The 19,852-nt window shown below is 37.8% G+C and overlaps 4 protein-coding genes across 6 annotated transcripts in view; 2 read left to right on the top strand and 2 right to left on the bottom strand.

Moving 5' to 3' along the window:
- LOC142343322 (flotillin-1-like) overlaps positions 1-6,675 on the top strand; it is a 44,900-nt gene extending 38,225 nt beyond the window's left edge. The window contains exons 7-8 of one of the 3 annotated variants that reach the window (XM_075395156.1): positions 4,062-4,081; positions 5,060-6,675. In XM_075395156.1, coding sequence (XP_075251271.1) covers positions 4,062-4,079 — 18 coding nt within the window. In that variant the 3' untranslated portion in view covers positions 4,080-4,081; positions 5,060-6,675. Of the gene's footprint in view, positions 1-4,061; positions 4,584-5,059 lie in introns of those variants that run through there. The other 2 variants (XM_075395154.1, XM_075395155.1) reach the window with 2 other exon arrangements.
- Positions 6,676-10,939: 4,264 nt separating this feature from the next.
- Positions 10,940-12,640, bottom strand: LOC142343129 (uncharacterized). Its single transcript, XM_075394817.1, has 2 exons — positions 12,463-12,640; positions 10,940-12,087 (listed from the first exon to the last, which is right to left on the bottom strand). The coding sequence occupies exons 1-2, from the start codon at positions 12,638-12,640 to the stop codon at positions 10,940-10,942; spliced, it is 1,326 nt and encodes a 441-aa protein (XP_075250932.1).
- Positions 12,641-12,795: 155 nt separating this feature from the next.
- On the bottom strand, positions 12,796-14,397 carry LOC142343128 (uncharacterized). The gene has a single exon (XM_075394816.1). It carries the CDS (start codon positions 14,395-14,397, stop codon positions 12,796-12,798), a length of 1,602 nt encoding a protein of 533 aa, XP_075250931.1.
- Positions 14,398-18,973: 4,576 nt separating this feature from the next.
- The window catches only part of LOC142342530 (uncharacterized), a 44,663-nt gene continuing 43,784 nt past the window's right edge, over positions 18,974-19,852 (top strand). The window contains exon 1 of the mRNA XM_075393883.1: positions 18,974-19,022. Within this exon, the coding sequence (XP_075249998.1) occupies positions 19,001-19,022 (22 nt within the window). The 5' untranslated portion in view covers positions 18,974-19,000. The remainder of the gene's footprint in view (positions 19,023-19,852) is intronic.

Raw genomic sequence — 19,852 nt, 5'->3', positions numbered from 1 at the left:
TATCTTATTCTTTAGTTGTTTCGCTTCATGGAAGGGCACAAGCGTCTATCGCGGCTGTTTTCCGGCAATCTGCCGGCTATGTTTAGAGCTTTTTGTTTGACCAGTTTTAAGCCGACATCTTTCAAAGTTGATTAATGTCTTTTGCAAGAGGAAAGTGCTTTTTCTGATCATTGGGTGAGCTATATGTTTTGGTACTGCAAACATAAACACGAAAAATGATACTATTTTTTTCGAGTTTCTTGAAAAGTTTTGCAACTTTCTGAGTTTCTAGCCTCAGGGACCATAAAACTTTTTCTACTGTTTGATTATAGGTTAGCGCTTATTTTTGGTGGCAATGCAAAGGTTTTCAACTTTTTAATGTCACAAATTTTAGCAATTTTTGATAAAATTTACATCTAAATTTTTTTTAAATTTTGTGTTCATATTTCTGCCTCAGCGGCCAGGCAACTTCGTTTAGAGTTGAATAGCATGTTACTGCATAGTTGCTAGGTGGAATGGAATAGTTTTCAATTTTTTAATATAACGAATTATGGCAATTTTTTGATAAAATCTATATATTAATTCAACGTCGACAGAGAGCCACTGAACACTATCTTTGAGCGCCTATCTCTGCATGTTTTAACGGGGAAAACATGGTTTTCTGAGAAAACGACTGACCACAGGCGGGGTTGAACCTGGGTCCATGGGTTGATGAGCGGAAGTTCTCCATGTATTTCCTCCTGACACCATCTTCATGTTTTTCCTCCTGACACTATCTTCTATATATCTATCTATATATTAAACTTTTTAAACATTACCTCCATATTTAAGCTCCTAATCTTCACATGTTTTAAGGCCTCTTAAATATGCAGCAAAGCGTTATGCACGTATTGTGAAAAAGGTCAGTGACCGAAAACCTGTCCATACCAAAAAGTTAATGACCGAAACGTTACCTATTAGCCGTAAAGGTCAATGACTGAATAGTGGTAGATGTAAAATGGGGACCGAAAAACTGCCTATGACCGAAAAGCTCATTTTCAAAAAGTCAACGAACGAAAAGCTACCTATGCAATAGGGGTCAATGACTGAATAGCCGCGGATGTAACAATAGGTCATTGACCGAAAAGTTGCCGGTGCCTAAAGGATCAACGACTGAAAAACTGCGGTTTCAAAAATTGGTCAATGACAGAAAACCTGCTTATAAGAAAGTCAAAATCAGCTAGATAGTAATATGGCGGGGACTAGCTTTTGTGTAACGTTTTTACATTCTCCCTTCCATTTCACTTTTTTTTTCTCTCCTTTTTTGTTTTTTTTTCTATCTTGCTTTTCTTTTCCTTTTCTGTCCTTCTTTTCTCTCCTGTCTTTTCCTTTTTACCCGTCTTTTTCCGCATTCTTTCCTCCTTCTTGGCTGTATTTCTTCTGTTCTTTTTTCTGCCTTTCTTTTCATTTTTCTCGATTTTGTTTCTCTTTTTTCGCTTTTGCTTGTCTTTTCTGCATTTTTTCTCCCCCTTTCTCTCTTGCTTTTCACTTTCTTTTCCCATCTCTCTCATTTGTCTTTTTTTAGTTTCTCCCATTCGTTTCGCTTTTTAGTTTTTCTTTTCATCATCTGCATTTCTCTCTTACTTTTCCTTTTTTTCTGTCTTTCCTCTTTCCTAGTTTTTCCTGTCTTTTTCTCTCTTTTCTTTTTATTTACACTTTTTAAAATTTCTTTTTTCTGTCTTTTTTCTTTCCCTTTCTGTCTTGCTGTTCGTCTTCTTTGCGCTTCTCTCTTTTCGCTTCTCTCTTTCATTTGTATTTTGTCTGTCTTTTCTCTTTTCGCTTTTTTCTCTTTCCTCCTTTGTTTTTTCGGATATTTTTCCTCTGCCTTTCTTTTATCTCATTCTTTTTTCTCTTTCGTTCCTCTCTTTCGGTTCTGTCTTTAGTTCTTCTCCTCTCTCCTCCTTTTCTCTCTCTCTCTCTCTCTCTCTCTCTCTCTCTCTTGCGTTTCTCTTTTTTTCGGTATTTTTTCCTGTCTTTCTTTTGTCTTTTTGTTCTTCTATTCTGTCTTTCTTTGTGCTTATTTGTTTTTCCTTTTCTTTTCTTGTTCTTTTCTCTTCTCTTTTTCTTTTATCTCTTGCTTTTATTTTTTCTCTTGTTTTTCTTTTCCGTCTTTCCTTTCTCTCTTTTCTCTTTTTTGCTCTGTTTTTGTTTTTTTTCTGCTTTTCATTTGTTTCTTATTTTTCTTTCTTTTATGTCCTTCTCTTTTTTGCTGTTCTTTTTTTCTGCTTTTCTTTTCTCTCTTTCTTTGGTCTCTTTTTTTCTTTTTTTTTCTGAATTTCTTTACTTCTTTTTTCTCTCTTGCGTTCCTTTTTCGTTAATTCTTCATTTTCTCGTGTTCTCTTTGTTTTCTGGTTTTGTTTTCACTCTTGCCTTTCTCTCTTTCTTCTGTCTCCTGCTTTCCTCTCCTATCTTTCTTGTCTATTTCTTTTCGTTTTTTACCTCTTTCGTTTCTGTTCTTTTTTCTTCCTTTCTTTTCTCTTTTCGTTTTTGTTTTCTCTCTCTCCTTTTCTCCTTTCTTTTGTCTTTTTTCTCTTTCTTTTTTTCTTGTTTTTCTCTCTTTCGATTCTGCTGTTCTCTCTTACTTCTGTCCTGCTTTTCTCTTCTTTTCTTTTTTCATTTTCTCTCTTTTGTCTCTTTTCTGTATTTCGTTTCTCGATTTATTTTCTTGTTCGATTCTTTTCTTTTTTCCTTTTCTCTCCAACTTTTTTTCTTTTTTCTTGCTCTTTTTCTTTTTTATTTCAATTGTCTTCTCGGTCTTTTCTCGCAATTCTCTGTTTTCTCTCCTTTTCTCTCGCTTTTATCACTTTTCTCTTCTTTCTGTCTCTTTTCTCTTTTTGCTCTTTCTCTTTTCTGTCTTTTTTTTCTCTTTCCTTCTTTTCTCTTTTTATTCTGTTCTGTTTTTCTGCCTTCTTTCTTTTTATATCTTTCTTTTGTCTTCTGTCTCTTTTGTTTCTTTCTTTCCTTTGTCTTTTTTCTCTTTCTCTCTTTGTTTTCTCTTCCGTTTCTGTTTTTTTGTTGTTCCTTTCTTTTTTCTGTCTCGGTTCTCTTGCGTTTCTCTTTTCTCTCTTGCTTTATTTCGTTTCTTTTCTCTATGTTGTCCTTTTTTCGGTCTTTTTTTATTTTTTCCCGCTAGCTTCTCTCTTGTTGTCTTTCTTTTCGGTTCTTTTTCCTGTCTTTTGGCTCTTGTTTGATTTTGAAAATTTTCTTAAGTTTATTGCCATGTACTAGTTTATCGATCATATGAGCCAGTAAAACTTTTTACGGCTTCAAATTGGGTTACTGTTTTCAGACAAAGTAATGGTTGTGAAGAATTTAATTTCGCAAATTTTAGCAAAATTGAGAAAAAAACTGCATTTGTTTTCATTTTCATTCAATTTTTTTGTCATTTTCTAATTTGATCGATCTTTACGGGGCAATGAAACTTTTTTTAGGTCTTGCAGTTATGTTATTGGACAGATCCCAATGGTTTTAATTGTTTTGAGCATTTTAATATTGCAAAACTAAAAAACTTTCTATGCGATTTTCATTTTTTCAAGTATTTGTTATATTTCTCCTTTTTATCTATCTTTATTGGCCAACAAACCTGTGTCAATTCTTGTGCTGGGGTTAATGGGTACACTTTGAGGGATCAAACTGGGCCTTCAGTTTAAAAACTTCAAAGAGTTTCTGCAATGATTATAATTTTGTTTAGTTTGTTCTTTTAGCTTCTCAACTTTTGAGATTGTTTTTTTTTGGCTGGCATTGTTCAATTGATCTGCTGGTCAGGTACTTTAGTTCTAAGTTTTTCATTCAATTCTTGGGATTGTATTTTAGGACTTTTCCTGCTATATTTTTCAATTAGTGAACTGTAATAAGCTCTAATAATATCATTTGAGTTATTGCCCCTGCTAAAGCAGGCTTCAATCAGCTCTTTACTTACTCAAGCAGGTAATACAACAGAATACAGCTGCTGCTTGTGATTTGAGAACAAATCGAACGACTTTTTTCGGTTAAGTTTTAATTATGAAGTGAATTTTGAGTCTGATGTTTGATGTTTTTTGAAGGCGATCTCCAAGAGATAACAGTAAGTATGACTGGCTAGTTCGTCTCAAAGCTGCAGGCCAGACTATCCACACAAAATGTGCCTGAGAGAGTTGAACTAAACTGAAACTCAGAGAACACAAACAAACGAAACCTCATATTTGTTATCCCTGTTGTTCCAATTCTTTTTATAAATTTTATCCGAATGAGTCTCAAGCTCTAAATGTTTATGTTAAAGCATGTATCTTGGTGTCATGGGTTAAATGTGCGTTAAAATGTAATCCTAAGCATGTGAAATGTCACTACACTTTTCTGTTGTCATCTGAAACGAATTTTGTGTCTGAAGGGTTGCAGAGTTGGAAATAGAAAGAATGGCGTGAGTTATTTACTCCAATTGTTGGCTTTTAATGTGACGGGCTTGCTGTGCGCACACTCATGTGTTCTTGTTTGTATGGTAACGCTTTTAAGAAGGACAAAGACATAGAAATAATTGCATGTTGTTACCAAATTGATTGCAAATTGATAGCAGAATGCACGTGAAACTGTGACTCTACTTCTTCTATTAAAAATGCCTTCAAGATTTCAATCCTTTGAAAAACAGTAATTGTCACAAATAGATAAGAAGGTTAAATCGCAGTTATTCTATTACGCGATTCAAAATGTAATCCGTTTTCGGACAATTGCGACCAATTTGCAATTAAGAAGTGACGGGAAGGCGGTTAACGCTCCAACTATTGGAGTGGAACAATTGTTTAATATCCCCCAATAGAATTTTAAAAATCAAATTGATCTTATGCGACACATTTATATGGCATATAATAATTGCAATATGTATTAGCTTTTCTCACGTCTTATTAGGCTGTGCAAACAGTGCAAAAAGACATTAGTTTTTTCGCATAAGCCTGCGGAAACATAATTTAGATAGTAAAGGGAAACAGCAGCTCTGACTGGTTTACCATTATATGTTTGATCGTGGGTAGAACCCAATCATTAATTGGTGTTTATTGATGATGTGATTTAGGCTCTCGGTGGTCGCAGTAGTCATCACAAGAGTGTAAAGCGCACTAAGTCGAGGGATAAATTGGCTGGAATTGGAGATCACCATTCAGCCCAAAATCTAGACTGAATATTGTTGAAACTGTATTAGAAAATGAATAGAACAAAGTCATTCCGTAACACAGGCTAATCAAATGTAACTAATCTGTGATCTTTGCTGTACGCGTCTCCCCCATACCCCCCACCCCCGCCGCCCCAGGCGCACGAGCAATTTTTTCATAGTAACGTGCTATATAACAACACTTAAATTGTTTGGGGGGGGGGGGAGTACATCCCCAGTCTGAACCAAACGGTTCATTCATCTTGAAATCTTTTCAAAGTTTGTTTTAAACAGCGGATTAAGAATGCAAAAGCCAGGAATGATAAAGGTGATAATGTTCTTGCTGGCTGAGTGCATGTTAAAGTTTTTGTTTGAACTTATTGAAGTTTCAATTTTAGAGTCACAGATCAAATCTTGTTCGATTGTTTTTTTGTGAGTTTCTTGTTAATATTTCACTAATGCAGCTGTTTGAATGCTAATGATAAAACCGGATGAGTGAATGCAATTTGATAATTAATAGTTTATATTGAATGCAGATATTTTGTAATTCCCTAGCTTAAATATTTGTCCGTTCTAATAGAATGGTGATTTGTTCGTAACTACAACTGTTTCCATAAAACCTTTTTCCATTGATTAATGGCTACTGGTTATCATTTTCAATGTTTGATCTAAAAATGATTGCTTTTTGGGCATCGTGGCTACTGGCGGTTAGACAGTAATAACTTTTAACAAGCCTCCATTGTTGAAGTTTTGAAAAACCACTGTTTCCTGACAAAGTTACTGGTGAATATATACGATTTGGAAACAGTTATATTTGTATGGTATCTCAACTGCTTCTATTAATTCTTCTTCCACTTAATATTAGTAATCTGCGACCTCAAATTCTTTGCAATTTTACTAATATCGTACCTACTTCTAAGGCATTCGATGTTTTTTTCTATAATTTTTACCTTGCGAATCTGTGCTGTACTTCAATAGGGTAGTACACGTATTATGAGCTTGGAAAATTTTTAGAAACTTGGAAAAAATTTTACTCTCTTGTCTTTTAAATCTGACAGCAAAAATTTTGGAATGGTTTACAATAACAGTGAGTTAAATAATGAATACGGAATGTGAATATTTTAACGAGTTCCAACTGGTTATTCTTCATCTCAAAATTTAAAAAGGGACGCTCGTTTCCAGTATTTCACTTTTCTTTCTGTTCAGCTATGATAATTAACCGCATCATCAGATTCGTGTAATGCCCGAGCACTGTTGCATCTTGTTTCAGCCGGAATGATCTTCTTAGTTAGTTTAAAGGTATATTATCTTTGCGATGATAACTCCTTCAATGTTAATCTACTGCTTTGTTATGAAATGCTTGTGAGTGCCTCCTTATTATCCTATTACTCAGAATAAATAACCCTTCTATTTTGCATCTTTACTTAAAACACTCTCTACTGCAGCTAAATTCAGATTTACAGATAAAAGATGACGTCATGAATAAATTAAATTTGAATCCTTTTCCCTAGAGAAGATTTAAAAGAAAAATGTTTTAGAAACTTGTTTCCAGCACGGTTTCTGCATTCGTAATGGTTCGTAACTCGTAGTTTTTAAGAAATTTAATGCACTGAAAGGGATTCTACCTACTATGATATGTAAGCGTGTAATTAAAAAAAAGTGGGAAAAGGGAACCATTAAAATAATTTTGGCATGTTGCGTTTCGCGTTAACTTAGTGCAGCTTGACTTCTTAATCAGACTTATTGAAATTGCTTTGAAATCTTGTCAACGATGTCTGCTTTATTTCAAAATATTACAGTAGCGGTAATACCGTTAAAGCGTTGCATTTAAAAATATCAACTTAACCAGTGACAAACATCTTGAAACTAAAATTGCTCCATGAAATAATTGTCGTTGACTTGATAATAATTTTTATCAAATTTACAGGTGATTTTGCGACTTCTTTCTGATCTGAAAACTTATTTTATATATTTCCAATAAATTTTAGGTGTAAATTATTTTGGACAATTTAAATTCGAATGCAAAATATTGTAAATTTAACTCCATTTTCAGAATTGAATTAAATGTTGTTCCTTTTGCAGTTTTCTCACGGATTGTAGTTCGAGAGTTATTTATGCATAAATGAGCTCAGCTATTGATCAATGTAAATCAATTTTGCTTTCAATATACTTTTCCGATGTTTAATTACTCTCAAAAGAAGTTTGTAGCAACATATTAGTTGTGGTCTTTTTTTACTACTCGCAGTATATTGAAATTGAAAGTTTGCTAAAGCAAGTTTGTTCATGACTTGAATTTTGACTTCTTTCGAACACTTGCCTCTCTGTTTTTGGGCGGTGACTTCGGTTTTCGAACTTTAAACTCTACCATTGGCTTAGTTTGTAGTGTATAGTAATTACGAACAGCTGATAAATTTCAGTGTGAAGAGGACATTTTGATCCTATATAAGGCCTTCCTTCCTATCTAAACTATAGATGCCCCTGCCTACCTACCAAAACCCCGTACCTAACCCGGTGCATCTAACAACGTACACCAGCAGCTAACAGGCGTGGCTCTACAGTGTCCCTGCCACCAACACCTCACTTTGCTCCTGCCCTGTTTGTGGAATTCATTGTTTGTTTTGAAAACAAGTACTATTAAAGGTCAAAACGAACATAAGCCTTCGCCTAAAAAACTAAAAAGGTTTGCTTGAATCTTCTTGGAAAGCTGATTGGACATGTCATTAGTAAGCCTTGATTTGAATTGCTGTTTTGTAATTAACATAAAAGTGCAAAAATCGTCTGAAAAAAGAGTGACTGGTTAAAACCCGAATTAGTTTTTGCCCCTTAAAAACCGAATCGACCAAATATGGACCTGCTGTTCGTCTATTAGGAACACGTAATTATAACAAATATTATGGAGACGGATATATTGACAAAGAAGTCAATATCCAAAAAACAAATGATATAATTTAGATAGTTATCGAGTTAAGTTTGCCAAAAACCGGCAGAGTTTCATTTCAAGAACTCCGTTAAAGGAAACGCAAGTAAAACAACCCCTCGTTGGAGCTAACGAAGCTTGTGTCAGCAGTTTTAAGTATTTTAATCCGGAAAATTTAAACAAAATTGAATAAAGAAGCTTATTTTGTGCACTATTAAAAATAGTGCACAATTAGTGCAAATTTTTAGCTCCACCTAACTTCAATTTTTAGCGTATGACCAACAACACTACCGTTAACAATTTAAACATACTTTAAAGCAAAACTGGCAACAAAATTGCTTGAAAATTACAGAAAATGTGATTGAAAACTTGTCAAATGTTCACCGTTTACTCCGTTCAAAAAACCCAATTAAAAAAACTTAAATGTTCTACGCTGGATAGGCTTTCTAATGATACTAATCATTGCACTGTACGAGGATTTTATGGATAGGCCAAAATTGACTGAACAACAAAAAACCATTTGAGTATATAGTTCCTCCCCCACTAAAGTGGGTCGGAACAAAAATCAGCTAAAATACATATAAAATAATAGTAAATTGAAATTATTTGCTGAACAAAAGAAGACTGCATAAGACTGTTGATCAAAGCTGAAAGCACCTTCTAACTTTCTTGATAAGTTTAACTTTAGGCGTAATATCTAGCACAAATGCAATTATGAGATGTATTAAGCAGAAAAACTAAATTCCGGGGAATGGTTGAGAGAAATAATATATTTTTTTTACTGATTGTTAGTTAGAAAGTGCTTGAAATAGAGCGAGCAGCATAAGTTCTCGAAAACTTTTCATCCAAAGTTAATGAGTTTTTTATCGTTGATTATTTGAATTATTCATTGGAAATGAATATACTACTCAGCTAGACCATAACTCTCGGAAGTCAGTTTTTGGTGGTAAGAAATTATGTGCGTGGTAATATTATTGACCATAGAGACAGTCAGGTTGAAACGAAATATTTAATGACAATTTTCTTTACCCCAATTGTTTTCTTTATCCCAGCCCTCACTACGCGAATGTACCTCACTTGATTTCTGTTTGTTCCATTATCTGAGATCGAAATATTTTAATTAAACTATTTTAGACTCCTGGTTGAGTATATCCATTTTCACGTAAATCTAAACTTCAGTAATTGAGTTCTAAGAGGAAATACATACAAAAAAATTGCTAAAAGTTTTTTTTTCAAAAAAAGATCAGCCCAATAGAATTGAAAGTTTTTGGTTTTCAGAAACCACAATGAGTCCAAAACCAGCCTTGTTATTGGTTCCCGTTCAATACTAACAAGTAACTCTTCAAATGTTATCTGAAATGACAACTAATAGTTCAACATATCAAAAATGAATGGTACACTCTTTAGAGAGCTAAAGGAAGCAAAATTAATAAACTTTTTGAACTAACTATTCTTTGAGGTTATTGAAAATTGTGCCAGTAAATTTTAGGTCTCTGCATCCAGCAAATTTGAAAAGAAAGTGGGCTAAAGAAACCTTCGGTGCCATTTTTGATGGGAAAAAAGCTAAATTTTGCAAACTTCATGAAATTTTGAGCTAAAATTGTCGGATCCTGTTTCAAAAATATTGTTAAAAAATTTGACTAGAAAATTTACTCAAATTCAGCCAAATTTCAGGAAAACGTGAACAGAAACAACGGATATAATTCTAATGTTCACAAAATGTGACTGCCTTGGTGACTGCCTCGACAAAATTCCAAAAAAATTTTCCATTCTATATTCTATGCTGTACGGGCTCTTTAATGATATCACTTATCACTCACAACCCTCTACGATGAGCATATCAATCGGCCGAAAATGACTGAAACAAACACTTAAGTGGCTCAGAACAATCAAACTTGAAAGTTATGGTACTTTTATATTAATTTATCAATTCCGTAATGGTTTAAGTTTCACTTAATCAAATGCACTTGATCGAGAAGGCAAATCTAAATTAAATTTATTATAATGGAATCATTTTTTTCTCCAATGCTCATAACGGGACTTCTCCAAAGCTGCCTTTTTGATCATAAATGTTCGCAGGACAGAGAAAGCGCTCAAAATAGTTCATAATTGAAAATACTGCTGGAACTGAACGCTTATTTTAACTATTGCGGCGAGTTTTTATGTCACTTAAGTTTTTGTTTCCATTTTAACTCACCGACTTTTTCATCTGAAGGCTGTGTTTATGCTCTTCGGCCTAAGTCTTGCACACCAAGACAACTTTTCATTAATATTTGTATTTCTGAAAGTCGCAACCATGGTAGCAAATCAAGTTCTATAAATACATCATAATTCGCGCCATTGGCACACAAGTTGTGGTTAAAAACGGGAAATCCCTTACTATAAATAATATTGAAAGTGAATTTCAACCACTTCTGACTTCTTCAATAAAATTAACTTAAATAAATAGCTTCAATGGAAATAGGTTGGGGCAATGGAAATCAGGAAATGAATGGGTTTTGGAGGACGAAAGTGTAGGTGGGGGAGGAAAATGAGGGTGTGGGGGGAGACAAAATATAAAGGAACTTGGTTCCTTTACACTCCCGGCAAGAAAAGGCGACATTCGAAATGAAAATGTGAACTCAATAAAATAAAGCAAAAAGTTTTCTTTCTGATATTGAGTTTTTTGTTTGTGTGTGTGTGTGTGTGTGTGTGTGTGTGTGTGTGTGTGTGTGTGTGTGTGTTTCAATGAACTTGTTTCAGTGACCCTCCGGCTTACCTGACAATTGTGGGAATACACGACTTAAGGTTACTGCTGGTCTCTGTACCATACCTGTAGACGTCTGTATGTCGAAGCTCCTGGCTATTCCGTCTGAACCTCTGTGTGCTTTCACAATCTTCCCGAGATGTCAGATGCCTCTGGGTGTGAAGTCCTTGAGCACCCACACAATGTCACCTTCACCCAGCTCATCAATTGACCTTTGCCACTTCGTTCTCTTGTTGAGCTCAGGAAAATATTCCTTCAGAAACCTGCTCCAGTAGTGATCAAGTAGTGTCTGCGTCAACTTGAAATCCTTAGTGGAGAACCCTTGGTTGCTGTTCACAAGAGTTTTCAAACACATGTGAGGTCTGCGAAAGAGGAAGTGATTCGGAGTAAGTTGTCCCTCATCTGGGATGCTGCAGCCCACATGAGTTAATGGCCTGGAGTTCAAAATTGCCTCGGCCTCTGCCACAACTGTCTGGAAAACTGAGAGTGTTAGTTTCCGACTGCCCAGCACTATTAGTAGACTCCTCTTCGCGGTCTGTATCAGCCTCTCCCAGACTCCTCCGAAGTGTGGTGCCAATGGAGGGTTGAAGGTCCACTGAAGGTTCTGTTGAGCCAATTGCAGTCTGATGTACTCGTTGTCTGGCTTGTAGCTTCTCTGGAACTTAAACCTCATTGCTTGGTTGGCCCAAAGGAAGTTTTTGCAATTGTCACTCACAATGAGGTCAGGGTATCCACGTCGTGATACAAATCTGCGTATGGTCATGAGACGACAATCGGTTGAGAGGTCATTGTGTACTTCTAGGTGGACAGCTCTGGTGACCAGGCATGTGAACAAGCAAACGTAGTTCATCTGGGTGCCCTCTCTCTTGTCCTCAATGTAGAATGGTCCAAACATGTCCATTCCTGTGTTGACGAAGGGGTACTGCTTGTTTGCATCTGGAAATCTGAATTCAGGAAGATCGGCCATCTTCGGTCTCACATTGTCTGCCCTCCATCGTCTGCAAATGAAACCGTATTTCCCCAGACTTCGCAGCAATTTTCTCAATCCAATCATCAGGAAAGTTTTTTGCAGGTGAGCCTTCACATGTTCCACGCCCTGATGGCCACAGTCATGGTGCGCCTTTTCAGTCAACAGTCTTGCAATTTTGCTCGTGCTATGGAGAACCAGAGGATGTTTTGCACTGTAGGTTAGAGGTGCCTTGTTGAGTCTTCCTCCTACCCTCAAGAGTCCGTCGTCATCTAGAAAGGGTGTAAGGGCATCAGCTTGTCTCCTTTTTCCAGATTGTCTCCCTTCAACAGTGCAGAAATTGTTCCTGAGAACAGCTCGTTTTGGGACATTTTAATGAGGTAGTTCCTTGCTCTTTTCTCATCTGATGCAAAAATGTCATTGTTGGAGGTCTCTGGTGATTCGTTTTGTCTTCTAGTTCGGACTTTTGCCTTGAAGCGTCTTATTGTCTGGAACACCATTCTAGTAGAGTTGAGTAGTCGACTCCATGTTGAAAATTTTTCAACCTCAACGACTGGCGTCTGAAGTTGTGTCGCTTGTGTAGCGCATATGTGGGGATCACTGTCTTCGGCAAAAATCCATGAGTCTTGAGGTGTGCTCAGAAAGTCCGGGTTGAAGCCACAGCTTTGGTATGTCTGATGGGTTGAGGCCTCGTGTGCCGTGGTCAGCGGGATTCATCTTTCCAGTGATGGGTCTCCAATTGTCCGGGTTAGAATTCTCGTGAATTTTGGTCAATCTGTTGGCAATATACATCTTCTGTCTCTGCTTGGATTGGATCCATCCAAGTGTAGCGGTGCTGTCTGTCCAAAAGTGTTTTGAACCTATGGTTGTTGTCATCTCGCTCTCACAGAATCCAGCTAGCTCTGCTCCAAGTGTTGCCGCTTCCAATTCCAGTTTCGGAATGCTCAGCTGCTTGATCGGCGCCAGTTTTGTTTTACTGATCACATATCGGGATGTGGAAGATACATCGGCTTCGGTTGTCCTCACATAAACTATGACAGCAATGCACTCATTGAGCCTACGGTGAACGTGTGAAGTTGATGGGTTCCATTGGTGCTGGGAATCAAGCATCTAGGAATTTCGTTTGAAGTCATGCTGTCGAACTCATCCATCCACTCCTGTAGTTCCTGTTGGTAGCATTCCGACACAGGTTGATCCCAGTTTCTTCCCTCTTTAATGATTCTTTGGAGAATGCATCTAATTCTGATGGCAAAAGTTGAAATCAGTCCGACTGGATCGAACAGAGAAGCTGCCATTGAAAGCACTTTTCTTTGAGTCATCTGTTGTCCTGTGTAGAGAAGCTTCGGTTTTGCAAACATCAACTTGTCAGATTTGGGGTCCCACGTCTGACCAAGGATTCTTTGGGATTTCATTTCCGCCTTGTCTTCTTCCAATCGGTTATCTAATGCGGCTGGTCTGTTGCTCAGGAACTTTGTCAGATTGAATCCTCCTGTATGCATAACAGTTTTGATCTCATCTGCACTTCTGCGGGCCTCCTCTTCAGAAGGGTAGGTCTGCATGAAATCATCCATGTAGAACTGCTGCATGATTGATGTGTAGGCCTCTGGATGTTCTTGTTTGTGGTCATTTGCACACTTCTGCAGAACAAAAATCACACAAGAAGGTGAGCATGTGGCTCCAAAAAAGACTCGATTGTATTTGAAGATCTTTTCACTGCCATTCTGTGTCCACAGAACGGGGAGATAGTCCTGGTCTTTTGGTTGGATGCCAATCTGCATGAACATTGCCTCGATGTCAGCTGTGATTTTCACTGAGTACTGTCTGAAGCGGAGACGAAGACCATGCAGGTTGCAGAGTAGATCCGGCCCTGCCAGCAGTGCATCATTGAGTGAGGTACCCTTATATTTGGAAGCAGCATTTGTGACTCTGCGGATTTTGTCTGGTTTCTGTTTGTTGATCACTGGGTGATGTGGAAGGTACCAGACAGAGTGTCTGCAACTGGGGTCTGCAGTTGTGATGTAGTTTTTATCCAAATCTTTTTTGATGGTTTCCTCGTAGCGTTCTCTTAAATTTGTGTCCCTCTCCAGTCTCTGATGCAGAGCGTGCCACTGAACTTTGGCCATGAAGTAGTTGTTAGGAAGTTTGATGTCTTTCTTCCATGGAAGTCCAATTTGGTATCTTTCACCTATGTTTTTTATGGTATCATTGAAGATGGACAGAGCTTCTTTGTCAACTGAAGACTGTCCCTTTGAAGAGCACTGATTGAAGTTCACTCCTTCAATTGTCCAGAAGAGTTGGAGAGGATCTTCATCTGGATCATCATGTCGTCTCCTGATATGATTGAAAAGTGTTATGCTTGTGCTGTTTGACTGTCCGACCCTCTTCTGTGTGTACCTCTGAGTAATGGGCCCTGTCAGTGTCCAGCCAAGCAGAGTGTTGACTCCGTATGGGGTGCCAGTGTGCCCTGTTGTGAACTGTCTGGGAACCGTTGCTGTGAATGCATCTGCTCTAATCAGAATTCCGATCCGGTTGTCTCTGATTGCTGGAAATCTTATGTTCTGAAGCTGAGAATGGTCTCTGCAGATCTCATTCAACCTTTCAGTTTGAACTCTTGGCATTCGAAACTCCTCCATTGCTGTTGTGTACACAGGGATTCTGATCACGGGACAACTGCTGCACAAAGCTCCTATGCCGATCATGAAATCTGCTGTTTTAACTGAGTGTTCACCGTGAAGTGAAGCTAGTGGTAGGTTTATGTCTTTCGGTTGTTGAACTTGAAGTGCATCAGCAACCTTCTGTGTTATTTGTGTTGTCACTGCCACTGTCCAACAAAGCGTAGGTTTCAATGCAAAGATCTCTGTTGAAAAGTGTTACTGGTATCGCCTGCAATTATATCTGCGGTCTGATCCATGAAGTTTCCTGTTGGTTGCTGCAAGTTTAGTTTTGTTGCGGAGTAGTTGCCTGCTGTTGGGCTACAGTGCGTTGATTGTTACTCTGCTGTCTGTTGACGTTGTTCTGCGCGTTCATAGGCTGAGGGTGAAAACCGCTTTTGTTCCAGTTGCCCTTGTGTGAAGTGCTGCTGTTAGATCCACTTTGCCTGTTCTGGTTTCCACTCTGTTGGTTGTAGTTTGAACTCGTCTGCTGCCTTTGGTTTTCATTATTAAAGTTACGTCCATAGCTTGACTGGTTTTGGTTTGTTTGGTTTCTGAAGACATTGTTTAGTGAGTTTTGATTCCAGTTCCCAATTGGTTGTGCATTTTGTTGCTGTTGCCTTGCATCTGTCCTATGGAGCGTTGAGTGATGAAAGCCATTGCATCTGTCCACAAGGCACCTTGTTTTCGATTGGCAGAGACCCTTTTCGTTAGCTCTTACACAGTTAGGGCAGATATTGAACCTCCTCACACAACCATGTCGGTCATACACTGACTTTTCCAAGTATTCGGAACAACGACCAAGGTTGTGGTTTTTATGAGCAGAGTTGACATGAAACATCTGAAGGCCCCCTTCTAGAAAAAGTGCTCACTCTGGTTCTGTGGTTCCGTTGTGGGGAGATGTCTTCGCACGCCTCTGCGTATGAGTCAATCCAATCAGCAAAGTGGGTAAGATTAGGTTGCAGCAAGCCTTGGCTCCTTGTGTGTTGATTCCATCTGATTATCATGTCAGGGTTCAATTTGTCTCTGGCCATTCTCAAGACAGCTGAAGACTTCAGATCAGCTTCAAAGTTGTGGAGTCGGAAGGTTTGTACAAGTCTCCTCAAGAAAGACGAGAAGCTAACAAAAGGGTTTGGTTCGTCTAATCTGGGTTTTGACTGCTTCTCTAATTGATCCAGGTATGCAGCGACAATATGCTGTGGTTTGCCAAATTTTCTGGTCAATTCAGCGATGGCTTCACGGTAGTAATCCCCATTGTAGGATTATCCACTTATGGAATCTCTTGCTTTATAAGTTACTGAGTTTTGGAGGTATGTCATTTTTTGGGCGTCTGAGAGGCCACTGTTGTTGTGAATGGTTGCTTTGAAGAAACTGAACCACTGATGCCATTTCAGAGGATCACCTGTGAAATTGTCAATTGAAATCTTAGGCAAACTCAATGTGTTCTGTATCGTCATTGGTTGGTGTTGCATCCAGTCTGGTGGGAAACTCGGAAAGCCATTGTATAGGTTGTTGTTATAGCCGTTGTTATTGTGTCCGTCAGGTCCGCTGAAATTGTTCAATGGTAGTTTATTGGTTTGCGGTGTGTACCTATGGCTCATGGTCGGAGCAGCCTGGTTATGGTTGTGAAAAGAACATGGTTGTTCCAAATGCCCTGCTCTGCTGTCCTCACTCTCATATCGGCTCTGTCTTCGAACATTGTTCTCTTCTCTCGATCGTTCATCTGTTCTCAGTGCCCCTGTGAGAAATTCCCGGTTCCTTCCTCTCTCTTCAATGTTCAGAACGGGTTGAGAATTATCAGGGTCTTCTGAGTCGGACGAGTTAGCGTTGTTACTTTCCTGATTGTTGCGGCTTGCGAAATGATGCTTCATTGCTCTATTGCGTAAAGGGTTCTGTTTTCTCAATAGATTAGGGGAAGGCGCTGCTGATGTGTTGTGTTAAAAACAGATTCAGTGTCACTTGCATCCGTTCTGTGTGCTTTTGCTCTCTGTTTGCATTTCAGCATGGTTATGTTTCTTTCGGCAGATTCATTAGCAAGTGTTGTCAACTCTTCACTTGTCAGCTGTAGCTTCATGAGTTCATTGCAACTTCTGTCTAACTGCTCTTTTTGAGACCTCAAGAGTTCCAAAGTTTCACGTAGTATGCTTAGAGCTTCGTTACTATTGCTTTGGTCTTCGAAGAGGTCTTTTACTGCGTTCCACTCTATCACTTTCAACTGAAGTTGTTGCTTTAGGCTGTTCTTTGCTACTGATGATGCTTTGAACTTGTTTGTCATATTGATTGTTTTAGAAGATTTTTTTTCTTATTTTACAAAGTTTATACTGCACTGTTACTGCACTATGTTTCCTTGTAACAGCCCTATTCTATCTTTTGTTATGTTAAAACCTATAAATTAAATGAGGCTGTTGCTTTTTGTGCTTAGCTAATGTTTTTTGCTTAATGTTTGTTTGCTATGTTTTAGCTTGTCGCAATCACTAGTCAGTGAAGTTTGATGAAGATTCGTCAATAAGTTTTATAGAGTTAAACCTTTTCACTAATCAGTGAAATTCTTACAAACGTAGACAATTATAATTTTTTGTCCGGTTGCCTATTTGTTTTTCGAGCGCGATAGAAAGAACCCTGGCCTGTGGTGGCTAACTTTCGACTAATGGGTGTGTCTACTGACACTGGTGGGGAGATAACTTCACGTTCCCATAAACCTTAATGTAGCAAGGGCATACCAGGCCTTGCAACTAATCCTAAGTCAATGTGTGTGTTAGTGGTGCTTTTAAATTTCACCTAGAGGAGGATCTACTCCTTTCAGAACTAATGCGGAAAGATACTATATTGATCCAACAATAACTAGACGCCTATTAAAATCCAGCTTTCGAAATGAAGACTTTCAATTCTGCAAGTAAGGCTAGCCCATCTGTCGTGACTAGGCATCACACGCAAACATCCTTCTCAGGAGAACTCTCAAGTCAGTCTTCACTTCTAGAGCCGGATTAAAAATCAGTTGGATCTTTTGTGATTGTGATGTTTTTGATTAAAACTTGTGAAGTTATCAAACCTGAGTTTAAATGTGCTAAGTGTCAAATGCCTAAGTTACCCCCTATAAAATCAAAAATTCCCCAGTCTGAGTCGAGCAAATTTACCAATGGTCCTTTTTTGACCCTAGGATACGCCAGAAATGTTTAAGATCTTCGGCCTAAGTCTTGCATACCAAGACAACTTTTCATTAATATTTGTGTTTCTGAAAGTCGCAACCATGGTAGCAAATCAAGCTCTATAAATACATCATAATTCGCGCCATTGGCACACAAGTTGTGGTTAAAAACGGGAAATCCCTTACTATAAATAATATTGAAAGTGAATGTCAACCGCTTCTGACTTCTTCAATAAAATCAACTTAAATAAATAGCTTCAATGGAAATAGGTTGGGGGAATGGAAATCAGGAAATGAATGGGTTTTGGAGGACGAAAGTGTAGGTGGGGGGAGGAAAATGAGGATGTGGGGGGAGATAAAATATAAAGGAACTTGGTTCCTTTACAGGCTGTCAGTTCACATTTAAATCTCTGCAAATTTAGATACCAAACACATTTTATTGTTTCAGCTATTAGCTATACAAGCTCAAGAACAATTTTGTTTTCACTTTAAGCAGTCGTGGAAACGCATTTGAAACCAATTTTGATGAAAATGGCGGACTTAGCTGGCCTAATTTTTAAGAACGGGGAATAGAAATTGAGGGCAGAACATTCATCGCATGAGTTTAACCGTTTTAACTTGTTTTAAACATGCAAGAATTGAACAGATGTCATAAAATGTTAAAAGGCAACGCTAACTTGTTAAAATTAATAATATGTAAGGTCAATATATACAACATCAATGGGCTGCCTCAAAAGTCAGTAAATTCTTTGAAAAACTTTAGTCCCCGCCCCTTAAGAATTGTTCGTCAATCCTTTTCATCTGAGTGACCAAAATTTTGATAGCGAAGATGATTTAAACTGAATTAATTTTTACTGATAATGAGAGAGAGAGATGGCGTATTCATTGAATAATGCTCTGAGATGGATGTATTCATTGAATAATGCTTACTAATGTTAGCATTTTTATGTTAAAATTTTTTTCTCTTAGTATGAAATGCGAATCAATTCACGAATCAAATCATCAGTTACGTTTTGATATCAACCTACACTACAAATTATTGGCTCACTAGAGACAACTCTTGGAACGACCCAAAGCTATCCATCTGCGGGGTTTTTATTACCACCATACCCCCCCCCCCCAAAAAAAGAAATAGCCCCTCTTTATGGCATATGGCATATTTACGGTATATTGTCGGTAGGGGGCCCGGGGGAGGGGTGATAAAAAGAAAGACCGGATATTCAAAGAGGCTTCGCTTGGATACGTTAAACGTTAACAAATATGTAAGTAATGGTAGCTAAGGAAGCTCTATGCTATTATACACATCACGTCCTACTGTTTACAAAATTGAGTTGGTTTAAATGTAAACAGTCTCGTACACCACGTAAACCACAAAGACAAGTCGCCATAATTTGATACAAGTCTTTAAATTATCGTCCTTTCTATTGTCCTGCTATTCCAATGGATAATTTGACACAATCTTGTAAGTATCTTTTAAAGATGACATGTTATCCCCGATTCTGAAATTGGTTCCGAAACTTTTCGCCCGGTAGATTATGATTGTCAAGGCAGATTGGCACCGGCTGTGCTTCGCAAAAGAAGTGTTCCAACATACCAAAAAAACTTTTTTAAAAAAACTCCGCCAGCATTTATCGGCGCAATACTCTGAGAGACAGAGAGGGCGAGAAGAAATGGGTGCGAAAAAACTTCGCTGAACAAGTTTTCAAGTGCGGTACCATACGCATATGATATCTGGACAATAACTAATATCGTATTCTTGTTCAATTTTAAATTCAATTCTTTCAGTGCATACTTTGATTTTGATTATAACTTGTTTATATGTGTAGATAGGATACTGTTTGTTCCGTTATATACGTGTTTAATATTTCCGTTGTACTGCGTGATCAACCTGTGATTAATTTGTGGCTATTTTGAACTAGTTTCTTTTTTATTTCATTCTTCTCAATTTCGTTCTCTCAACTCAGTGGATAATTCAATCTTCAAAAAAACACTCTTAAAGTCAATATCTTAATTACTAAAAATTCATTTGCAATATGATCTCCGACTAAAGTTTCAGAGAAGTAGAATTCAATTAACTAAAATAGGCAAAAGTGACGCAAACACCCGCTTAAGTCTTGGATATCACAATTGCTGCCCAATCTACTCAACTAAATAATCACACCACATAACATGGCGCAGTCAGTAAAGGACTTACGCAAAACACCACTACATGTGGAAGCTTTTTGGGATAAATCTACAATCTCTCCGCCCTTATCGAGTGAGAAATGGACTACACAATGGAAGCTAAAGAAC

The sequence above is a fragment of the Convolutriloba macropyga genome, chromosome 7 (genome assembly GCF_964194025.1).
Source record: "Convolutriloba macropyga chromosome 7, txConMacr16.3, whole genome shotgun sequence".
In the NCBI taxonomy this organism is placed as follows: Eukaryota; Metazoa; Xenacoelomorpha; order Acoela; family Convolutidae; genus Convolutriloba; species Convolutriloba macropyga.
This window is presented reverse-complemented; position numbering and strand designations above follow the sequence as displayed.

Excerpts from the sequence above, each read along its gene's own strand:
- LOC142343128 (XM_075394816.1), bottom strand. The coding sequence starts at position 14,397 with ATGGAGGAGTTTCGAATGCCAAGAGTTCAAACTGAAAGGTTGAATGAG.
- LOC142343129 (XM_075394817.1), bottom strand. The coding sequence starts at position 12,640 with ATGACAACAACCATAGGTTCAAAACACTTTTGGACAGACAGCACCGCT. Across the intron at positions 12,088-12,462 it reads GATGAATCCCGCTGACCACG|GGAGACAATCTGGAAAAAGG; the intron begins GCACACGAGGCC and ends GCACTGTTGAAG.